The 19,641-nt window shown below is 42.3% G+C and overlaps 1 protein-coding gene across 6 annotated transcripts in view; it reads left to right on the forward strand.

Moving 5' to 3' along the window:
• Positions 1–3,242: 3,242 nt before the first annotated feature.
• The window catches only part of FBXW2 (F-box and WD repeat domain containing 2), a gene marked incomplete at its 3' end in the record, with an annotated part of 53,731 nt that continues 37,332 nt past the window's right edge, over positions 3,243–19,641 (forward strand). For 2 of the 6 annotated variants that reach the window (XM_080667236.1, XM_080667237.1), the window contains exons 1-4: positions 3,247–3,320; positions 3,428–3,536; positions 8,654–9,163; positions 18,916–19,110. In XM_080667236.1, the coding sequence (XP_080523362.1) occupies positions 8,674–9,163; positions 18,916–19,110 (685 nt within the window). In that variant the 5' untranslated portion in view covers positions 3,247–3,320; positions 3,428–3,536; positions 8,654–8,673. Of the gene's footprint in view, positions 3,321–3,427; positions 3,802–8,653; positions 9,164–18,915; positions 19,111–19,641 lie in introns of all 6 variants that reach the window. The other 4 variants (XM_080667235.1, XM_080667238.1, XM_080667234.1 and 1 more) reach the window with 4 other exon arrangements.

The following is a 19,641-nucleotide window of genomic DNA, read 5'->3' on the forward strand; positions in this document are numbered from 1 at the left end:
GTTGAGTAATTTGCCCAAGATCATTCAATGTGTAAGGGGGTGGAGTACAGCCATGATTTGAACTCAAGTATGTCACATTCCAAAGCTCACTCTTAACCACCTATCTTTTACTTTTCCATGTCTGTTGAATAGGAAAAAACAACCAAACCAAAGTCTTGATGTTAGAATCTGAATTCCTTTCCATTTTCTCAGGGCTGATTATGTGTACATAGAAGAAACTCCCGGCACCTCAAAGGCTATTGTAATAGATAGCAAATGCTTCAGAGATTGTAAGAAACTTACCTGCATGTTGTCTGTGAGCAATTTCAGGGCTTTGAAAATTACTGAGTCCAGATGCCAAATTATGCCCAAATGTGTCTCAGGATCAAGCCAGTCTAACAGCAATTGAAGTAAAGTACTTTGTACTTCAGACTTTAAGGATAAGGTTTCTAGCCAATCAACCTGAGCTTTGTCCCAGAATACCTGCTGGCTGTATAGGAGAGCAAGTGCTGATCATGTTACAGCTAGAGTGAATCCAGAACAAAGAGTTAAAAAAAAAAAAAAAGAAGAAGAAGCAAACCTCTTCAAATGCTTCCACTCTTCTGTACCTCTTGAAACTGACCTTTTGTCTTTATGCCAGTTTCTGATGAAGTATGCCTAGGAGTTGAAAGAACAGTTCACCCACACCACCTCTCCACAGCATCATCACACAAGGAGAAATGTCATATAGTGTTTTTGGAGTGCATCTCACGCAACTGAACAGTTGAAGTAATTCATGCCCCCCACACATGTACGTGCAAGAAAGGTAATAAACATCAAGGAATATGTGTCATACCAGTGGGTGCAATTTTTCTCCCCATATAAACAAATGGTGAGGTTTGGGGTATGTTTCATTGGGAAGGATTTTGAATTCCTAGTGTAGGCTATGGAAGAGCTTTACTAAATCAATTATGTGTCATCCAACTACCTCTCCCAGGTAACTAGCCCAGAATGGAAAATAACGTGTAGTCTATTTTAGCCTGAATTGAAGAGACTGAGCATTTGCTATTTAGCATTAGCTATTTTCCTAGAGCATATATATGTAGGAATTATCTCAAGCATTGTTTCCACCAGTAAGTTTATTTTCAGGAAAGAACAACATCCAGCATATTTTCATATTTCTGTCATAGAAGCAGTTGTGCTGAGCACTCTGTTATCAGACCAGGCTATTTTTTTCCTCTTTCTTCTTTTCATATGTTGATCTTCCTACTGGCTATTCATGTCAGTTTTTGTAATTACTTGACTAGGAATAACTCATTACATTTAAAATTGTCTATATTTTCTCAACAATCATTGCTTAATATTGGAACTTTTTACAAAGTCAGAAAACCATTCAAATGAAAGGGATTTTTTATATATACTAAATCTAACAATTAAATAGGTCTTAGAGATGTTTAATTAAAAACATCCTATTTTGCAATTTTCATTTTTTTTAGAGCCATATATTTTGCTCCTGGGTTTCCTCTGAGCTTAAACTTAGAGAATTTGGTTTCTTTGTCCATAACAGGTTCAAACAATATATTGCCTCTGGAGCAGCTCCATCTGGAATTTCCAGTTTGAGTCATCAAACTCCTACCATATTTGGATTGAGACTGTTTGCTGGAAACATATAGAGGTGTTTGGTTTTCTTGATTACCTTAATACTGCCTTCCCTTTCATGGAGGTTATCTGATCTGCCTTCCCTTTCATGGAGGTTATCATGTCTTACTAAATTTTCTTACAATGTTGTCAACAGTGACTCTGTGTCTTAGAAGCCTGCAGAGTCATCCTGTTGCCTACTAAATCAAATTTGCTCTCTTGAGACCTGACTTTCAGGACACCATACTTGGCTCCACCCCACACAGTCATTTTTTATTTCCCATGTTTCAAGTACTGTAGATGGACTCAGGCTATTTTGAGCCCTGCTCTACCACTAACTGTATATGTGACTGTCTTACATCTATATTATGTGTTATGCCTGTATCACTCAACTGAGCTGTCCAGTATAGTAGCCATAAGCCACATGCCAGTGCCCCAGGGCCCGGGACCTCGCACAGGGCCCACACTGACCATTTAATTATTTTTGTTGCTTTTGAGAGAGCGAGAAAGCAGAGAGCGAGAGCGAGAGAGAGAGAGAGAGAGAGAATTTGTTGTTCCACTTATTTATGCATTCATTGGTTGATTATTATATGTGTCCTGATCAGAGACCATGCATATTGGGATGGTGCTCTAACCAACTGAGCTACCAGCCAGGGTCAAAACTTCAATTAATTAAAGTTAAATACAATTAATATTTTATTTCCTTAGTCACATTAGGTAATTTTCAAGTGTTTGAGAGCCACCAGAGGTTACTAACTGCCCTATTAGACAGCACAGATAGAGAATACCATTGCTGAAAGACCTATTGGACACTGCTGGTATAAGATGCATGTAATGTGTGTGTTTGTGTGTGTGTATGTGTGCACACATGTACATGAGATTTATGAGCCCTTACGGCGAGATAAGGTACTTATGCTTGGAAGGAGGCCTATGTTGAAATATTCTTTTGACCTGGGTTTCTCCATCTCTAAAAATGGAGCTGATAATAGTAACTAGCATGTAGGGTTGTGGTGGGAATTGAGTGCTATAACATAAAAAGTAGCTTGACACAAGATTGTTTTATCTCCTTAGTTCTCAGAATGATCAGATCAGGAAAATAAAACCAGAGGTTAAGTAACCAGACTGTGGGCACAGCCAGAGAGTGTAAGAGTTGAGGTTCAAGCAATAATCTTGTGTAATATTCTCTTTCCCTCACCAACCTTAATTTTTCTCCTTAGCACTTGCTAAAGTTTGCATCATGTCTTATTTGTCTGTCTCTCCCACTAGGAGATGAGCCCCAGAAGGTGAGGATTTTTGTGCTTTTTGTTCACTAACCCTATCCCCTTGAACAGTGTTTGGGACATAATAGGTGCTTAGTAGGTTGTCTGACTTTGGACATGTCTCTTAACTTCTCCTCCCTCTCCTCCATGAAGTGAGGATAACAGAAAAAGTGCCTCAGAGTTGGAGCAAGATCAGATTGGAACATAAATGCGCTGGCTATATTCCAATATTCTGGAAATAAGCTTAGGTCCAGGCTCCACAACTGTCGAGAGAACCGTACTGCGCATGCTCCGCCTCCCTCGCCGCTCTCCTCAGCCTGCTGCTTCCCCCTTGAGGCGGGGACCGGAAGTGCAGCCGCGTCCGCTGGGCGCCGCGGGCGGAGGGACGCGCGGAGATGACGCAAGCAGCACCGGAAGCCGCTCCTGGGTTAGGTTGCGGACGGAGAGCGGCGGCTGCGGGTCCAGGTCTGTTCTCTATACGAGGCGGGGCCGGTCGGGGAGGGGGTTCGCAGCCTCCCGCGCTTCTGCTGACCCGCCGCACCTCCGGCCGTTGTTTTTTTTCCTCCCTGCAGGCGCCATGGCTGTGGAGCGGACCCGGCCGCTGCGAGGCTCTGGCGGCCGGAGCGCGCCTGGTCGGTGTGGGCCCCGCGCGAGGTCCCGGGCCCTGGGGCGCTCGCTCAGGTCAGTGCCGCGCGGAACACGCTCCCGGAGCCGGGGACCTGGGAGCGACGGACGGGTGGAAGGGCTCTGGAGTTGATGTTAGACTTGGGAACATTGAGCCTCGGAGTTACTGCCTCAGTTTCCTTAGCTGCGAAATGCGTTAGCAATGACGTTCCAGGGCTGCCCTGAGGTTGAAAGATGAAGTGTGGAGATGTGGTGTATGAAGTGCAAGCGCTGTACTAACGTGAGGGACTGCGCCATAGTTGTGGGTATGCCATGGAAACAGGTGTGTATGTGGGGTGCTGCTTGAAATAAAGGTTAACAGTATTAATGCTAATAATAATGGTTACTGGCATTTCTTGTAGGCTTACCAGTGTGTCAGGTACGGTGCTAAACGTTTCACATACAGTATCCTATATACAAACACCCTTGTAGGCAGTGTTGTTCATGGTTACAAGTGGCTACAACTTAATTTTACAAGTGAGGAAACTGGGCTTTTGCAACAGGTGACGTGATTTGCCCAGGGTCACCCGACAAGTGGAGTTGCAGAGCCCTTATTTTCATTCTCTTTGTATTCTTTCAAATCTTTTAAATAGATAGTATGTTCACGTAGTTTTCAATTAAAAAAAAGGGGCCCCTTACTCCAATTCCTCAGCTCTTCAGTTTCCTCTGGAGACAACCAGTGTTACCAGCTTCTTGAATATTGAAAAGATACTCTGTGTATGTGAAAGCCTCTGTACTTTTTTTTTTTAAATATATATATATATATATTTTTTAAAAAAATATATTTTATTGATATTTCACAGAGAGGAAGGGAGAGGGATAGAGAGCTAGAAACATCGATGAGAGAGAAACATCCATCAGCTGCCTCCTGCACACCTCCCACTGGGAATGTGCCCGCAACCAAGGTACATGCCCTTGACCGGGATCGAACCTGAGACCCTTTTTTTTTTTTAAAATATATTTTATTGATATTTTACAGAGAGGAAGGGAGAGGGACAGAGAGCCAGAAACATCGATCAGCTGCCTCCTGCACACCCCCCACTGGGGATGTGCCCGCAACCAAGGTACATGCCCTTGACTGGAATCGAACCTGGGACCCTTCAGTCCGCAGGCCGACGCTCTATCCACTGAGCCAAACCGGTTTCGGCAAACCTGAGACCCTTTAGTCCGCAGGCCAACGCTCTATCCACTGATCCACACCGGTTAGGGCGCCTCTGTACTTCTTAACTGCTGACTATGCTTGATAAGAAGAAGATGAAGCCTCCTCCCCCAAAACAAAGGTCTTGCTTTTGCTCTTGACTAGGCCAGGTGCTGGTGGAGGAGAGGAAATGCATTCACCATGTTTTACCCAGAATGTCATATCTCTATATAAGACCTAGAGGTAGAGATTTTTTGTTTTGGGAGGGTGGGGGCAGGGCAAGATGTTGAGTCTGCTGCTTTCTGTGGGACCCTAGGAAAGTCACTGCACTTCTTGGGCCATAAATTTCCTCATTTATTAGTTAAGGGCAGTAGTACTGATACCTTACACAAGGTTGTGAAAACCAAATGAGGTAATGTCTATGAGTAGACATTAATCCAAAACAAATATGAGAGTTGCCTAAGGGAACCTAGGGGGTTAAGGTCAGAACCAGAGACCAAACCCAGGTCTCCCTTCTCCCAATTGAGGAGTCTTTTCATCACGCCACCCATTTCAGAGCTTTGTGATTGTTAATATTTAGGGCAGGAGGGCAAGTTTAATGTGTAATCTTAAATGGAGGGAAAAAGGGCAAGATAGCATGAGTGTGGGTAGAGTGGAGAGAAAAATACATCTGGTGGGAAACTAGCCCCAAGTTGATAACTGCCCTTCATTATTAAAATTCCCAGTAAGTTTGAGCCCTTGAGTTTTTCTTCCATATATCTTAAGCCATTTTAAGAGAAACTTTGTGATAAGATGATAGAGTTCAAAGGGATGTTAGTGCTCGTGTCCCTTTCAGCCTCAGGGTCACTAAAAACTTTCCTGCTAGGCGTTTATAATAATAAAGCTAACAAAAGTGCCATTTGAGTTACTCTAGACCAGTGGTCGGCAAACTGCGGCTCTTTGGCCCCTTGAGTGTGGCTCTTCCACCAAATACCATGGCCTGGGCGAGTCTATTTTGAAGAAGTGGTGTTAGAAGAAGTTTAAGTTTAAAAAATTTGGCTCTCAAAAGAAATTTCAGTTGTTGTGCTGTTGATATTTGGCTCTGCTGACTAATGAGTTTGCCGACCACTGCTCTAGACTGAGCTCTGTGCTAAGCATGTCCCTGCCCTATTTCTAATTTTCACAACTCTCATCGTGAATGATAGCTGAATCAGTAAACATTTTGACTGACTTTAAAGCATTTTCATTCTGCCTTTGTATCCAATTGTCTTTGACTGTTCCCAGTAATGGGAAGCTCACCACTCTGGAGGCAGCTATTCCATTATTAAAAAGCTCTGATGATTTAAAAGCTCCGCCTCACGTTGAATTGAAATCCCACTTCCTGAAGTTTTTCCTCCTGGGGCTTTAATGCTGCCAGTACATAATATATACTCCTAGAAGCTTTCTTCTAAAAGTGTTCAGTTTAGCCTGTGACCTTAAGAAAATTCCCTCCAAAGTTAGTTAATTTTTTTAGAAAAGTAAAAACTGGTGTTTTGGTTTTTTCATGATGCAGACAATGTTTAATAAATAGAATGCCAGTTCGATATACAGCTATAGGGATACCAAACTAAACTGTTCTTGTTGTCTATGGAAAAGCTCTAGAAGAAATCAGAACAGTGTTTTTTAATAATGCATTCTGCTGAGTTAATGGGCTTGCTTTATTAAAATAAAGATTCTTTTTATTTTTCATGACAATCAGAGATGAAGAACTGAAAGACAGTTACCGATAAGGGGTTTAAGGGCACTCTCTAATTGTAAGGGTCGGGGAAAAAAATTTCTTAGGAGTTAGGAGAATATATAATTCTTAGAAATGGCTCGTGTTTTTTTTAATAACGGTGCTCACTGAAAATCTTGTTCCTCAGTCTTCTGTGGTGTCATGAGCACATTAGAATGTCTCTTAAGTAAGAATAATGGAAACCTGACCATGTTTTCCTGGGTATTATAAATTTGTCTTGTGGCCATTTAAATAACAATTCAGTTTTCATAAATGTAAGCATTTTTATAATGGATTTGTGGAAAATTTTGTGTGTGTAGGTGTTAGAGGAAACTATTCCCTTTTTCACTAAAAAATTATTCTGGCAGATGTTTTGATGTATGTTTTTAATTGGCCGATATTAAGTTATTAGCTGTTGTGACATTGTATAAATGTTCATCTAAAAGAGTTGTTTTTGTCTTGCTGTAAATGCTTTTTTTAAAGTAAAATTTTTTTTGAAGTGTTATAGATTGATTGTTAGGATTGAGAGGCTTGTTATCTTGTTTTAAGTTGATGAAACTTTTGGTGAACTGATTATTTTTTGGCAGCCAAACAAATCCTTAAATTAATAAATCCTACCTAGCCCAAACCCTGAGACTTCAAGAGCATTATTTTAAAGTCTATTCACTGTTCTAAAAAACAAAACTAGGTTATATAATTGGTTGCTTCTACTTTTTTTGCCAAATAACATTCTTGCCAAACTTGATATTGGGGAAATCAATAAAAATGATTTTTACTCACCTTGCATTAACAAAGTTAGAAGACGAGATCTAGCTTTTTGTATAGACCTGATCTAGGTGACATATATAGGAAGGAATTTATTTTCCTCTTCCATATTAAGTTGGACATACATTTTAAAAATTAGTCTGATAATCTGGTGGAAAATGGATCAGATTAGAAGGAATGTTTTTTTCTCTCTTTGTTTTAATCATGGAAATGTTAAACATGTAAAAATAAAGAGAATAATAAATCTTCATCACCCAGCACTAACATCTATCAACATATGGCCAATCTTGGGAAAAATGATTTTTACTGATTTGCTTTATTTTTGTTCTTTTTCCATTAGTTTAGTCCCCATTGTTAGGAGTGATTTGACACTTTGACACACTGTAATGCTGGATACTGCAAATTTTTTTGTTCCAGTTAGCCCTGGAGCAATTTGTCCTTGTCCTAAAGGGGTAGATGGTATAATCACAAAGGCACAGTGCCCCCAGATCGTGTTACAAGGTTGTGATGCTCCTGGTTGTAGCTGACTTCAGAGAGAGACAGCTTGATCTGGTTGGAAAATTACTGATTTTGAGAGCACTGGCTTCCAGTCTGTTATGCTGCTGTTTTAGCTCTGTTGACTATAGGCAAATCACTTATCTCCTCTGATCTGTAACTTCCTTATCTGCAAAGTGAAGATGATGATACCTGGTTTTTGGTATTTTGTAAGCTTCAGGAATACGAATTTGTTCAGACTTCTAAGTCCCACACAACTCTGGGGCACATGGTTAAGAGTTGTCACCAACTCACATGAGGCTTATAAAAAATAGACTAGGTAAGGTCAGATCAGGCTTTTGGTAATTCATGTTCTAACAGGCAGTGCCATAAAGGAAGTGGAAGAACCAGAATACCTGAGCTACCTAACTTATTAAATCTGCTTATTTTCTTCCCCAAACATTTACGCCTGTACATCTATTACAAAAGCCAGTAATGAGTTCTGTGGTTTTGGTAACAGGTCAGGTTGTATCTAGCATGATAACTAATGTGTCAGGTTACTGCTCTAGACTTGCTTTCTGGTTGTCACATCATGGTGCTTATTTTTGTGATTTTAATGTCTAAATATATTAAGGGAATCATGTTATAATGATTTTGATGAAGGAGGGGTATATTATATAAAATACATTGTTTTCATAATGAATGAATGCTTTGTAAATCTTTGTGAAAATGCATGTAGCATGTGCTAGACTTCAAAAGGAGCAAGTCACACACATCAACATAAGTTTCATTGACTTATGTTTTGGAGATCATGATTTGTTAAAGAATGTTTTCTCAAATGTATTTTCTTTTGTGTGCATGGAAAAATGTTGATATAGTGTATTAACTGTTAAGTTGTAATGTTGTAACTAAGCATAAAGTTGTAATGCCAGAATTTTTATACTAATTTTTAATACTTCATTTGTTAGTAGTCTTGCTTGAACGGTCTTTTGAGCAGAACTAATACAATATTTTGATGTGCCACAGGTAAATTTTTCCATAACCTTATGGAGAGAAAGGACTTTGAGACATGGCTTGATAACATTTCTGTTACATTTCTTTCTCTGACGGACTTGCAGAAAAATGAAACTCTGGATCACCTGATTAGTCTGAGTGGGGCAGTCCAGCTCAGGCATCTCTCTAATAACCTGGAGACTCTCCTCAAGCGGGACTTCCTCAAACTCCTGCCCTTGGAGCTCAGTTTTTATTTGTTAAAATGGCTCGATCCTCAGACTTTACTCACATGCTGCCTCGTCTCTAAACAGTGGAATAAGGTGATAAGTGCCTGTACAGAGGTGTGGCAGATTGCGTGTAAAAATTTGGGCTGGCAGATAGATGATTCTGTTCAGGACGCTTTGCACTGGAAGAAGGTTTATTTGAAGGCTATTTTGAGAATGAAGCAACTGGAGGACCATGAAGCCTTTGAAACCTCATCATTAATTGGACACAGTGCCAGAGTGTATGCACTTTATTACAAAGATGGACTTCTATGTACAGGTAAGGGACCCTGGAACTGTTCTTATTTTCCTTCCCAATAGTGATTTTGGGGAAAAACCAATGAAGTTGAGTTTAGTCCAAGCAAGTAGTTAGATCTTCTTGGAAGAATTACATAACCTCTCTGCGTTTTGTTTCCTTCTTTGTCTGTCCTGGTTAGGAAGAGAGGTCTTGTTTTAAATTCCTGTGGTGCTAAGAAGAATTAGAAGTTAAGAGTTTGGGCATGGGAACAAATACAGTGGATATTTTAACTAGGCAATTAAGTAACTTTATATAACAAATATCATTAAAATTTAAGATTATGTATATCTTCCAATTATAATGGGTATGTGTTTCTACATATGATTATAATCACTGCACACATTTTAAGCAGTACATTTTGACAGGCATCTACACTAATAAAAGAGAAACATGCAAATTAACCATCACTCTGCCATGCTAAGCCACACCCACCAGCCAATCAGGAGCAAGTATGCAAATTAACCCAACCAAGATGGCGACAGGCCATGGAGCTGGAGCAAGCAGGAAGCTTGGGTTGCCCTGGCAATGGAGGAAGCCAAGCTTCCCACCCGCCCTGGCCGGCCCTGGCCTCTGCTCAAGGCTACAAAGTTTCAATTATGGAAGATAGATAAATCCTAGATGGTTGCTTCCAGCCTGCCCTGGCCTCCACTCAAGGAGGCGCTGAAAAAAGAAAAAAAAAAAGGAGGGGCTGGGACCTTGGATCGCCAGGGGGTGATCAGGTCAGGATGGGACAGCAGGGGCCGTTGGGGATAATCTGATCAGCAGGGGAGCCAGTTGGGGGTGAGCAGGCTGTCAGTAGGGGTCAGTTGGAGGTGATCAGGACAGCAGGGGGGGGGCAGTTTGGAGTGAGCAGGACAGCAGGGGGGGGCAGTTTGGAGTGAGCAGGTCAGTGGGGAGGGGAGGTGGGGGCGAGCAGGCCAGCAGGGGGTGCAATTGGGGCGAGCAGGGCTGGCGGAGGGGCAGTTGGGGGCAAGCAGGCCGGCAGGCAGAGTGGTTAGGGGCAATCAGGCAGGCAGGCAGGTGAGTGGCTGGAGCCAGCAGTCCCGGATTGTGAGAGGGAGTCCGACTGCTGGTTTAGGCCCGATCCCTGTAAACCGGAAGTAGGACATCCTTCAAAGGGTCCCAAATTGCAGAGGGTGCAGGCCAGGCTGAGGAACAACCCCCTCCCCGCCCCCCCCTTCCCCGTGCACAAATTTCGTGCACCAGGCCACTAGTTGTAAATAATTCTTAGTGTTTCAAATAACTCTCAGCAGTTCTTATCAATGATCCCAATACCTATTTGCTTTCATTGTATATAATATATAGGGATACTCTGTGTTCTTTCTTCATCCAAGATAATTTCTAATATTTGAGTATTACCTAAATTATTAAACTATTTTTCATAATATATACTGTTCTTTTGTGTAAATATATCATCATTATGTAGCCATTTCCATTTAGTGCATATTTAATGTCTTGTTTGCATATTTTCCCCTTGAATTATTTATTTGGGGCAGAAGTCTCAAGGTAGAATCATCAGATCCAGAAATATGAATGATTTTATAGCTCCTCTTAGTATCCTTTCCAGATAGGTTGAATTGATGCCATGCCTACAGCAGTCTTAAATAACCTGCTTCTCCCTCAGAGTTCTACCAGATTGAATTTTAATATTTATTTAAAAATATTTACATACATACACACACACACACACACACACATATATATATATTAAAGGGGTGGAGAGAGCGAGAGAAACATCAGTGTGAGAGAGACACATCCATTGGTTGCCTCCCACATGCACCCCCACCAGGGCTGAGGATGGAATCCAGGTACATGCCCTTGACTGGGAATCAGGAGGCTCTAACTACTCAACCATACCGGCCAATTTTAATATTTTTAATAGTTAAGAGATATAGTGTTTCTCGTGATTGTTTTAAAATTTTATTTCTAACTCATTGAGGATATACATTTTGTTATATTACCCAAAATAGTTTGTTTTATAAAATAAACATTAAATGTAAGGCACTTCCTGGTTTTGTTTGTCATACTGAAGTTACTCCATGCTTACGCTATTTTCCTATAAGCCTGATTATTGAAACATCATCTGTTCTTTTATACTTTAACTAGTGGCCCGGTGCACGAAATTTGTGCACATTAAAAGGGGATTAGAGGAAATAATTTAATATTGCTATTTGCCCTTTCTCTATAATAGAAGTGTCAGAGATGAAAGAAAATGAGTAAAATATATATGAAAACCTTCCTCCTGTCAGAGTCTGGGGCGCACCACGGGACCCAGAGTCAAGTCCCCGCCCACCCACATGCTCTGCAAAATCGCATGAGACCCAGACCTGGCTGCCCCTCCCCCATTGGGCTAGATCCAGACCCAGCCAGTCCCACCTTTGTCAAGCCCTGCCGGGCAGGGGGCGTAGCCTCAGGTCCTCTGGCCCGGTGCCAGGATGGGGGGCGTGGCCTGAGGTCCCCCAGCCCAGACCGGGGTGGGGGGGCGTGCCTTGAGGTCCCCTGTCAAGCCCTGCCAGGTGGGGGACATGGCCTGAGATTCCCTGTCAAGCCCTGCTGGGTGTGTGTGTGTGGGGGGGTGCAGCCTCAGGTCTCCCGGTCCAGCACCAGGAGGGGGGCTTAGCCTCAGGTCCCCCACCAAGCTCCGCTGGGCGGGGGGTGCGGCCTGAGTTCCCCCAACCCAGCACTGGGGGTGCACCTGGAGGTCCCCTGTCAAGCCCTGCCAGACAGGGGGGTGCAGCCTCAAGTCCCCCGGCCCGGTGCTGGGTGGGGGCACAGCCTAAGGTCACCCATCAAGCCCTGCTGAGTGGGGGGTGCAGCCTGAGGTCCCCTGTCAAGCCCCGCCAGGCAGGGGGGTGCAGCCTCAGGTCCCCTGGCCCAGTGCTGGGGCAGGGGGTGCGGCCTGAGGTCCCCCGGCCTGGTGCCGGGGTGGGGGGCACGGTCTGAAGTCCCCTGTCAAGCCTCACCTGGTGGGGGGCATGGCCTGAGGTCCCCCGGCCTGGTGCTGGGGCGGGGGGAGCAGCCTGAGGTCCCCTAACCCAGCACCAGGATGGGAAGCACACCTTGAGGTCCCCTGTCAAGCCCTATGGGGGCAGGGGAGGGCGTAGTAGCCTCAGGTCCCTGCTGATTGCTCATTAAGGCTCCTTATGGGAACTTGGCTTCAGCTGTGGGTGCAGCCATCTTTGTGATGGAGTGATGGTCAATTAGCATATTCCCTCTTTATTAGATAGGATGTATTTTCCCAGTTGTGGTGATTGATGGCTTTTCCATGTCCTTTTTGCCTCATAATCAGTGGCAGGTATTTAACAATTTTTTTGAAGCTTGAGATGCAGTGTTAACTCACTCATACTTCGGTAAATATTGGCAGTTGACTCATTTTCAGAACCACTTCTAGCTTTAAAAAATCTCATCAAACTTTACATTTTTGTGTGTGTGTTAATCCTCACTGAGGTTATTTTTTCCATTGATTTTTAGAGAGAATGGAAGGGAGAGGGAGAGACAGAGAGAGAGAAACATTGATTGATTGCCTCCTGCATATACCGCACCAGCACGGGGGATCGAGCCTGCAACCAAAATAAATAATTCAATTGTATGTACCCTTGATTGTGACTGAACCTGCGACCCTTCAGTCCGTGGGCCAACGCTCTCACTACTGAGCAACCAGCCAGGGCTCAAACTTTACTTTTGAAGTACAATAAAAACTTCACTTACTTGAAGCAGAAGTAAATGGAACACACTCACTGAATTATTTAACTACCCAGAAAGTTAATATTTATAAAAACTGGGCCCAATCTTGAATTTTGCGGTTATTCTGTAGGTGGGTCTCTATGTTCTGTTATTTTTAATCTGATTAAATTAATCAGGGTTGCATACTGAAAGTCATGCTGTGTCTGTTGAAAATAATCCAAAGCATTCATTTAATTTTTTCTAATGTAGCATCATTGAAGGTAAAACCCTATACCAGCAAAAAGATTATGACTCGCTGAAGGCTCAGTGTATTTTAGCAATAAAGTATTCTTTAATTAAGGCATGTACATTGTTGTTTTTTTTGACACATGCTATTGCACAATCAATAGACTACAATATAGTGTAAGAACTTCTGTATGCACTGGGAAACCAAAAAATTTGTGTGACTCACTTTATTGCAGTGGCCTGGAACCAAACTTGCAATATCTCTGAGTTATGCCTGTAAAGTGTTTATGTCATCTTGTCACTTAAGAGCTTGTATTTTTCACTGTGGTTGAATTGGGAAATTCTAAATTTGGAAATAAGCTTATATTGTCTCTCAGATTAGCCCTTTGAATAGCAATAAAATGATATTGCCATAAAGATTGATGGTTAATGCTAAAGTTAACATGGAATAGATTGAATGAGGTAATCATGCTCATTTCTGAAATGGTAAGAAAGGGACCTGTTGAACTTTGTGCTGTTTAGTAAGCATTTATTTATAAAATGCCTTCTATGTAAAAGACAATATAAAGGTATACATAAATAAGTTGGAGCCAAGAATATACATACTGGGATCAAGAAGGTAACCTGTTTAAGTAGAACTCTCCACATGGACTATGGCTAATCAGAGAACACCTGCTCTTCTAGACAGGGTAGCTGCTGTGCCACTGTAGTGAATTATTGCCATGTGAGATTCAGGCTCAGAGTTGTCAGATCTGACTTAAGAGAAGCCTGCAAGCTGCCATATTGTGACATCTGGCTTATAGTCAAACTAGAGGCCCGGTGCACGAAATTTGTGCACGCGGCGGGGGGGGGGGATGTCCCTCAGCCCAGCCTGCACCCTCGCCAATCTGGGACCCCTCGAGGGATGTCCGACTGCCCGTTTAGGCCTGATCCCACCACCAGGATCGGGCCTAAACGGGCAGTCGGACATACCTCTCACAATCCAGGACTGCTGGCTCCCAACTGCTCGCCTGCCTGCCTTCCTGATTGCCCCTAACCGCTTCTGCCTGCCAGCCTGATCACCCCATAACCACTCCCCTGCCAGCCTGATTGATGCCTAACTGCTCTCCTGCCAGCCTGTTTTCCCCTAACTGCCCTCCCCTGCAGGCCTGGTCACCCCTAAATGCCCTCCCCTGCAGGCCTGGTCACCCCTAAGTGCCCTCCCCTGCAGGCCTGGTCCCTCCCAACTGCTCTCCCCTGCAGGCCTGGGTCCCCCCCAACTGCTCTCCCCTGCAGGCCTGGGTCCCTCCCAACTGCCTTTCCCTGCAGTCCTGGTCGCCCCCAACTCCCCTCCTCTGCTGGCTTAGTCACCCCTAACTGCCCTCCCTTGCAGGCCTGGTCCCTCCCACCTGCCCTCCCCTGCTGGCCTGATCGCCCACAACTGCCCTCCCTTGCAGGCCTGGTTCCTCCCAACTGCTCTCCCTTGCTGGCCATCTTGTGGTGGCCATCTTGTGTTCACATGGGGGCAGGATCTTTGACCACATTGGGGCAGCCATCTTGTGTGTTAGAGTGATGGTCAATCTGCATATTACTCTTTTATTAGATAGGATAGAGGTCTGGTGCATGGGTGGGGGCCAGCTGGTTTGTCCTGAAGGGTGTCCTGGATCAGGGTGGGGGTTCCCTTGGGGCATGGCGCAGCCTGGGCAAGGGGCCTGTGGTGGTTTGCAGGCTGGCCACGCCTCCTGGCGACCCAAGCAGAGGCCCTGGTATCTGGGGTTTATTTATCTTCTACAATTGAAACTTTGTAGCCTGGAGCATAGCCAAGCCTTCTGCTTGCTTCGTGGCAGCAGCCATTTCTGTTGGGATTTATCTATCTTTTATAATTGAAACTTTGTAGCCTTAAGCGGAGGTCTGGGCCGGCCAGGGCTGCAGAAGCTTGGCTTCCTCCATCACCGCGGCCAACCCTAACCTCCTGCTCTTCCCAGCTCTGTGGCTGTCGCCATTTCTGTTTGGATTTATGTATCTTCTATCATTGAAACTTTGTAGCCTTGAGTGGAGGCCTAGGCCGGCAAGGGCAGGTGGAAAGCTTGGCTTCCTCCATTGCCAGGGAAACCCAAGCCTCCCTCCTGCTCTCTGTGGCCCTAGCCATCTTGGTTGGGTTTATTTGCATATTTGCTCCTGATTGGCTGGTGGGCGTGGCTTGTGGGTGTAGGGGAGTGATGGTTAATTTGCATATTACTCTTTTATTAGATAGGATAAGAAAAATAAGAGCTATAAAAAAGTATGATCAGATGCTTTAGTTGAAATGTGTAAAAAGGAAATTCATGTAGTTGTTCAGAAAGAGTGATTTCCATTTGAGAAAATTGAGCAGTGGTTTCTGTTGAGTCTTGAAGAATGGGTAGACTTTAGAGAGATGAGATTCAAAGTAGAGGCTTTCTTATAGGAAGATCGGCATTAGCAAACATATGACAGGGCTGAGCATAGAGAATGTAGGAAGAAAATTCATGTTAGCTGGACTTCTAGGATATAAGTAGGGACTCTATAAGTGACTCTTAGAATGTAAAGAAATAGGCTTAGGTGTGTTGTGAAAGCCTTGCATGCTGGGAACATGAGTTTGGACAGTTTTCTATAAGCAGTAGGAAAAAAAACTATGAAAGATTTTTGAGCAGAAAAGGGCCAGGATCAGAGTTTTCTGCTTCAAGTAGACCAATGTTTATTATTTGTCAGACCCACGGCCTCTTTTTATAACGTATTTTACAGTAGTTTCATCTTAAAATAAAATTCATAGAAATAATTTATCTACATGTACACATATTTTAAAAATCAATATAATGCCTAAACTCTGTTTCAGAGGAGAAATAAGGCTGTAATTTAAAATAATACACATTAAACATATAGTGCTCAAGCAATAGCTGTGCTAGAAAACAGTAATGTAATCAGATGTTTGTGCCTGTATGTACTGACCGTGAACATGATAGCTAGAAGTGCTGAACATTGTATTTGTGTCACAGATATCATCAGTGGTGTGATTTCTCAAATGGTGAAAAATGCTTAGCAAGTTCCCAACAAAGCAAAGTATATTTTTCCTCAATTTACCTGGTAGTTATACTCTTAGAAAATTCAGAATAAACTGCAAATATGCTTTGTAAAACAGGTTCTAGGCTCAGATAACTAAGAATAAGCTTTCCATTTATGGATATCTGGCCAAACCTTTAAGAATGTCATGCATACTATAAGATAATTGTTTTTGTGCACTGTCCCAATCATTGCAGTATGTCTAACATTCCTGGCCTCTGCCCAGGAGATGCCAGTAATAACCCTCCACCCCCTAAATCATTATGACAATTGAAGCCACCCCAAAGAATTTCTAACATGTCCTCTTAGGAGATGATCCTACTTTTGCTGAGACTCTCTGACATAGAGAATACTAGAGGTTCCAAATTAAAGGATTAACCTGTTACAGTTTAGATGAGGGTAAATAGGCCTAGATTTAGGACAGTAAGGGTAGAGAGATTTTAAAAAGAAGTTGAATGGAAGAGCAGCCACTGAAATAGAATTGACAGGATTTGGCAACAAATTGGGTGTGTGGTCAGATAGATCCTAAAATGATTTCTTTACCTTAGCTCCCTAGGAATACAGTCACAAAATGCCCAACTTAAAGATTATCTAGGCCTGCCACTAGCACTTACGGCTTTTGAGTACTAAGATGTGGCTAGTTCAAACTGAGATGTGAAATACTCATTTTTGAATTTCAAAGTCTTAGGATATAAAACATTTTATTTATTTTTTAATATATTTTTTATTGATTTCAGAGAGGGAGAGAGAGAAACATCAGTGATGAGAGAGAATCATTGATTGGCTGCCTCCTGCACGCCCCCTACTGGGGATCAAGCCCACAACCTGGGCATGTACCCTTGACCAGAATCCAAGCCCCTGGACTTTTCAGTCTGCAGGCCGATGCTCTATCCACTGAGCAAAACCGGCTAGGGCTAACATATTTTATTAATAATTTTTATATTATATGTTGAAATGATAATTTAATATTGTTAAGTTATATTAAGTTTTTATGTTTTTACTTTTTCAATAATAGAAAATTTTAAAATACTAACATGGCTTGCATTATATTTCTATTGAACAGCACTATTCTAGAATATTGATTCTCAACATACTGCTCACACATTGGAATCACTTGGCAAGCTTTTAAGATTATTGGACTCTTTAGATATTCTAATTTTAGAATTTCTGAAGGTAGGGCCCTGCATATATGCTTTGATATAGCTTCCCAGATAATTCTGATGTCTTATATCCCCACTGAGAACCACCAACCAAGTATAGAGAGGAGACAGTCCCTAAACAGTAAAGTTTCCATTTCAGTATGTTCTCATAGGGTTTTCCTAGGTTAAAATTCATGCTCTACTTCTTTCATAGTGATAGTTTTTTTTCCATTGTCTGAAACAGTGGCTCTTGACCGAACCTTAAAGGTAGAATTGTGGCTGGCATTAATTTAGTCATTTTAGGTTTTTGGCAATGGGTCATTTGGTGCTTTTCTAGACTACTGTGTCCTTGTCATAGTGATGGTATTTGTGTCCTCAAAATTTCCTTCGATTTTTTTTTTTATAATTTTTTTTTAATATATTTTATTGATTTTTTACAGAGAGGAAGGGAGAGGGATAGAGAGCTAGAAACATCGATGAGAGAGAAACATCGATCAGCTGCCTCCTGCACACCCCCCACTGGGGATGTGCCCGCAACCAAGGTACATGCCCTTGACCGGAATCGAACCCGGGACCCTTCAGTCCGCAGGCCGACGCTCTATCCATTGAGCCAAACCGGTTTCGGCTTTTTTTTATAATTTTTATTTCAGAGAGAAAGGGCGAGGGAGAGAGAGTTAGAAACATCAATGATGAGAGATAATCATTGACTGGCTGCCTCCTGCACGCCCCCTACTGGGGATCAAGCCTGCAACCCAGACATGTGCCCTTAACTGGAATCGAACCCAGGACCTTCGGTCCACAGGCTGCCGCTCTATCCACTGAGCCAAACCAGCTAGGGCCCTTTGATTCTTATTACTACTTTTCTATTCTAAAAGTAAATTGTGAGATATTAATTAGTAGGATTTTAAATATAATTAAAGCAAAATTCTGAATTGTCACTGTGATCAGTATAATATTGTCTTCAGAGGCAGAAATGAAACTACTTTTTTCTACAGAATCTTAAGAGGCTTTATAAGCTCATTGTTGGGTTGTTGTGAATGACTGGTAATAATTTATCCTTGGTTATCTTAGAAGTTCCTTTACACATTTCAAGATGGCCCAAGAAATTAGCAGTTAAACTTCTCAGAAGTTAAACTTCTCAGAAGTTAACCTGAGGCTCCTCTTTGACTTGCCTTACAGTAGAACATGTTCTAGCAACAGCTCTACTGACAGCATTCTTTATTTGTTCAGGGTTGTTGGGTAATGGACAAACATCCAAGTGTACATACGCAATCATAGGTAATGCCTATGATTTCAAACTCCAATCCGAACTCAGGATGGTGAGGTATTTTATGATATTTTATAAGTGGAAGCACCAAGGGATGCTTTAGTCTAACACTTCTCTGTAATCTGGACAGTTACAGGGAAAGGACTAAACCAAAAGCTTGTGTTCAATCTTTATGTTTTTAACACCATTTTGATGACTCTGAAAAAGTCCTGTTACTCTCCATGCTTTGGTTTTCTCTGCTATAAAGTGGGAATGCTAAAGGAAGTGACCCCAGAGATTCTTGTTTAAGAATACCATGGTTTGGAAATTGATTTTCCTTCTTCATTGTTTGTTTTCTTACTAATCACTCTGTTTTTCTCTTGAAGGGTCAGATGACTTGTCTGCAAAACTGTGGGATGTGAGCACAGGGCAGTGCGTTTATGGCATACAGACCCATACTTGTGCAGCAGTGAAGTTTGATGAGCAGAAACTTGTGACAGGCTCCTTTGACAACACTGTGGCCTGCTGGGAATGGAGTTCCGGAGCCAGGACCCAACACTTTCGGGGGCACACAGGGGCTGGTGGGTTGCCCTTTTCCAAGGGTTTACATAGTTATTTTAATCTCATTCCATAAAGCCAGGAGCAAGAATGTGGTAACTTTTTTGTTTTGTTTTTCAGTTTAACTTGCACTCTCCCCTCTCTCTTCTCAGTCATGACAATTAATCTCTTTATTCAAGTTATTATTATTTGGTATCTTTCCATGTCCCATTTTAAAACTCTTCTCTATCTATATACCCTTATGCTGTGAGGGGACAGTTTTTCTCCTATTTCATTTATATCCTGTTGAACAGTCAGTCCCCTTTGCCTTTATCAGGTTCCTTACCTCCAAATTGAATAAGTCCTACACTTACTGGTATATATTCAGTCTACTTTATTTGTAGAAATATAGCTAAAATCTTTTGGAGTGATAGTCATTCTAAATTTCTGTGATCTATATATACTATATTGAATTGGACCTTGTTTGACAATTAATAACAAGCCACGGCCTAGAGATAAGGTGAGAGAAACAGTTAGTTACCTGAATATTTCCTAATAATTTTACAGCAGCCTTA

Source organism: Plecotus auritus (assembly GCF_963455305.1).
Source record: "Plecotus auritus genome assembly, chromosome: 5".
Lineage (NCBI taxonomy): Eukaryota > Metazoa > Chordata > Mammalia > Chiroptera > Vespertilionidae > Plecotus > Plecotus auritus.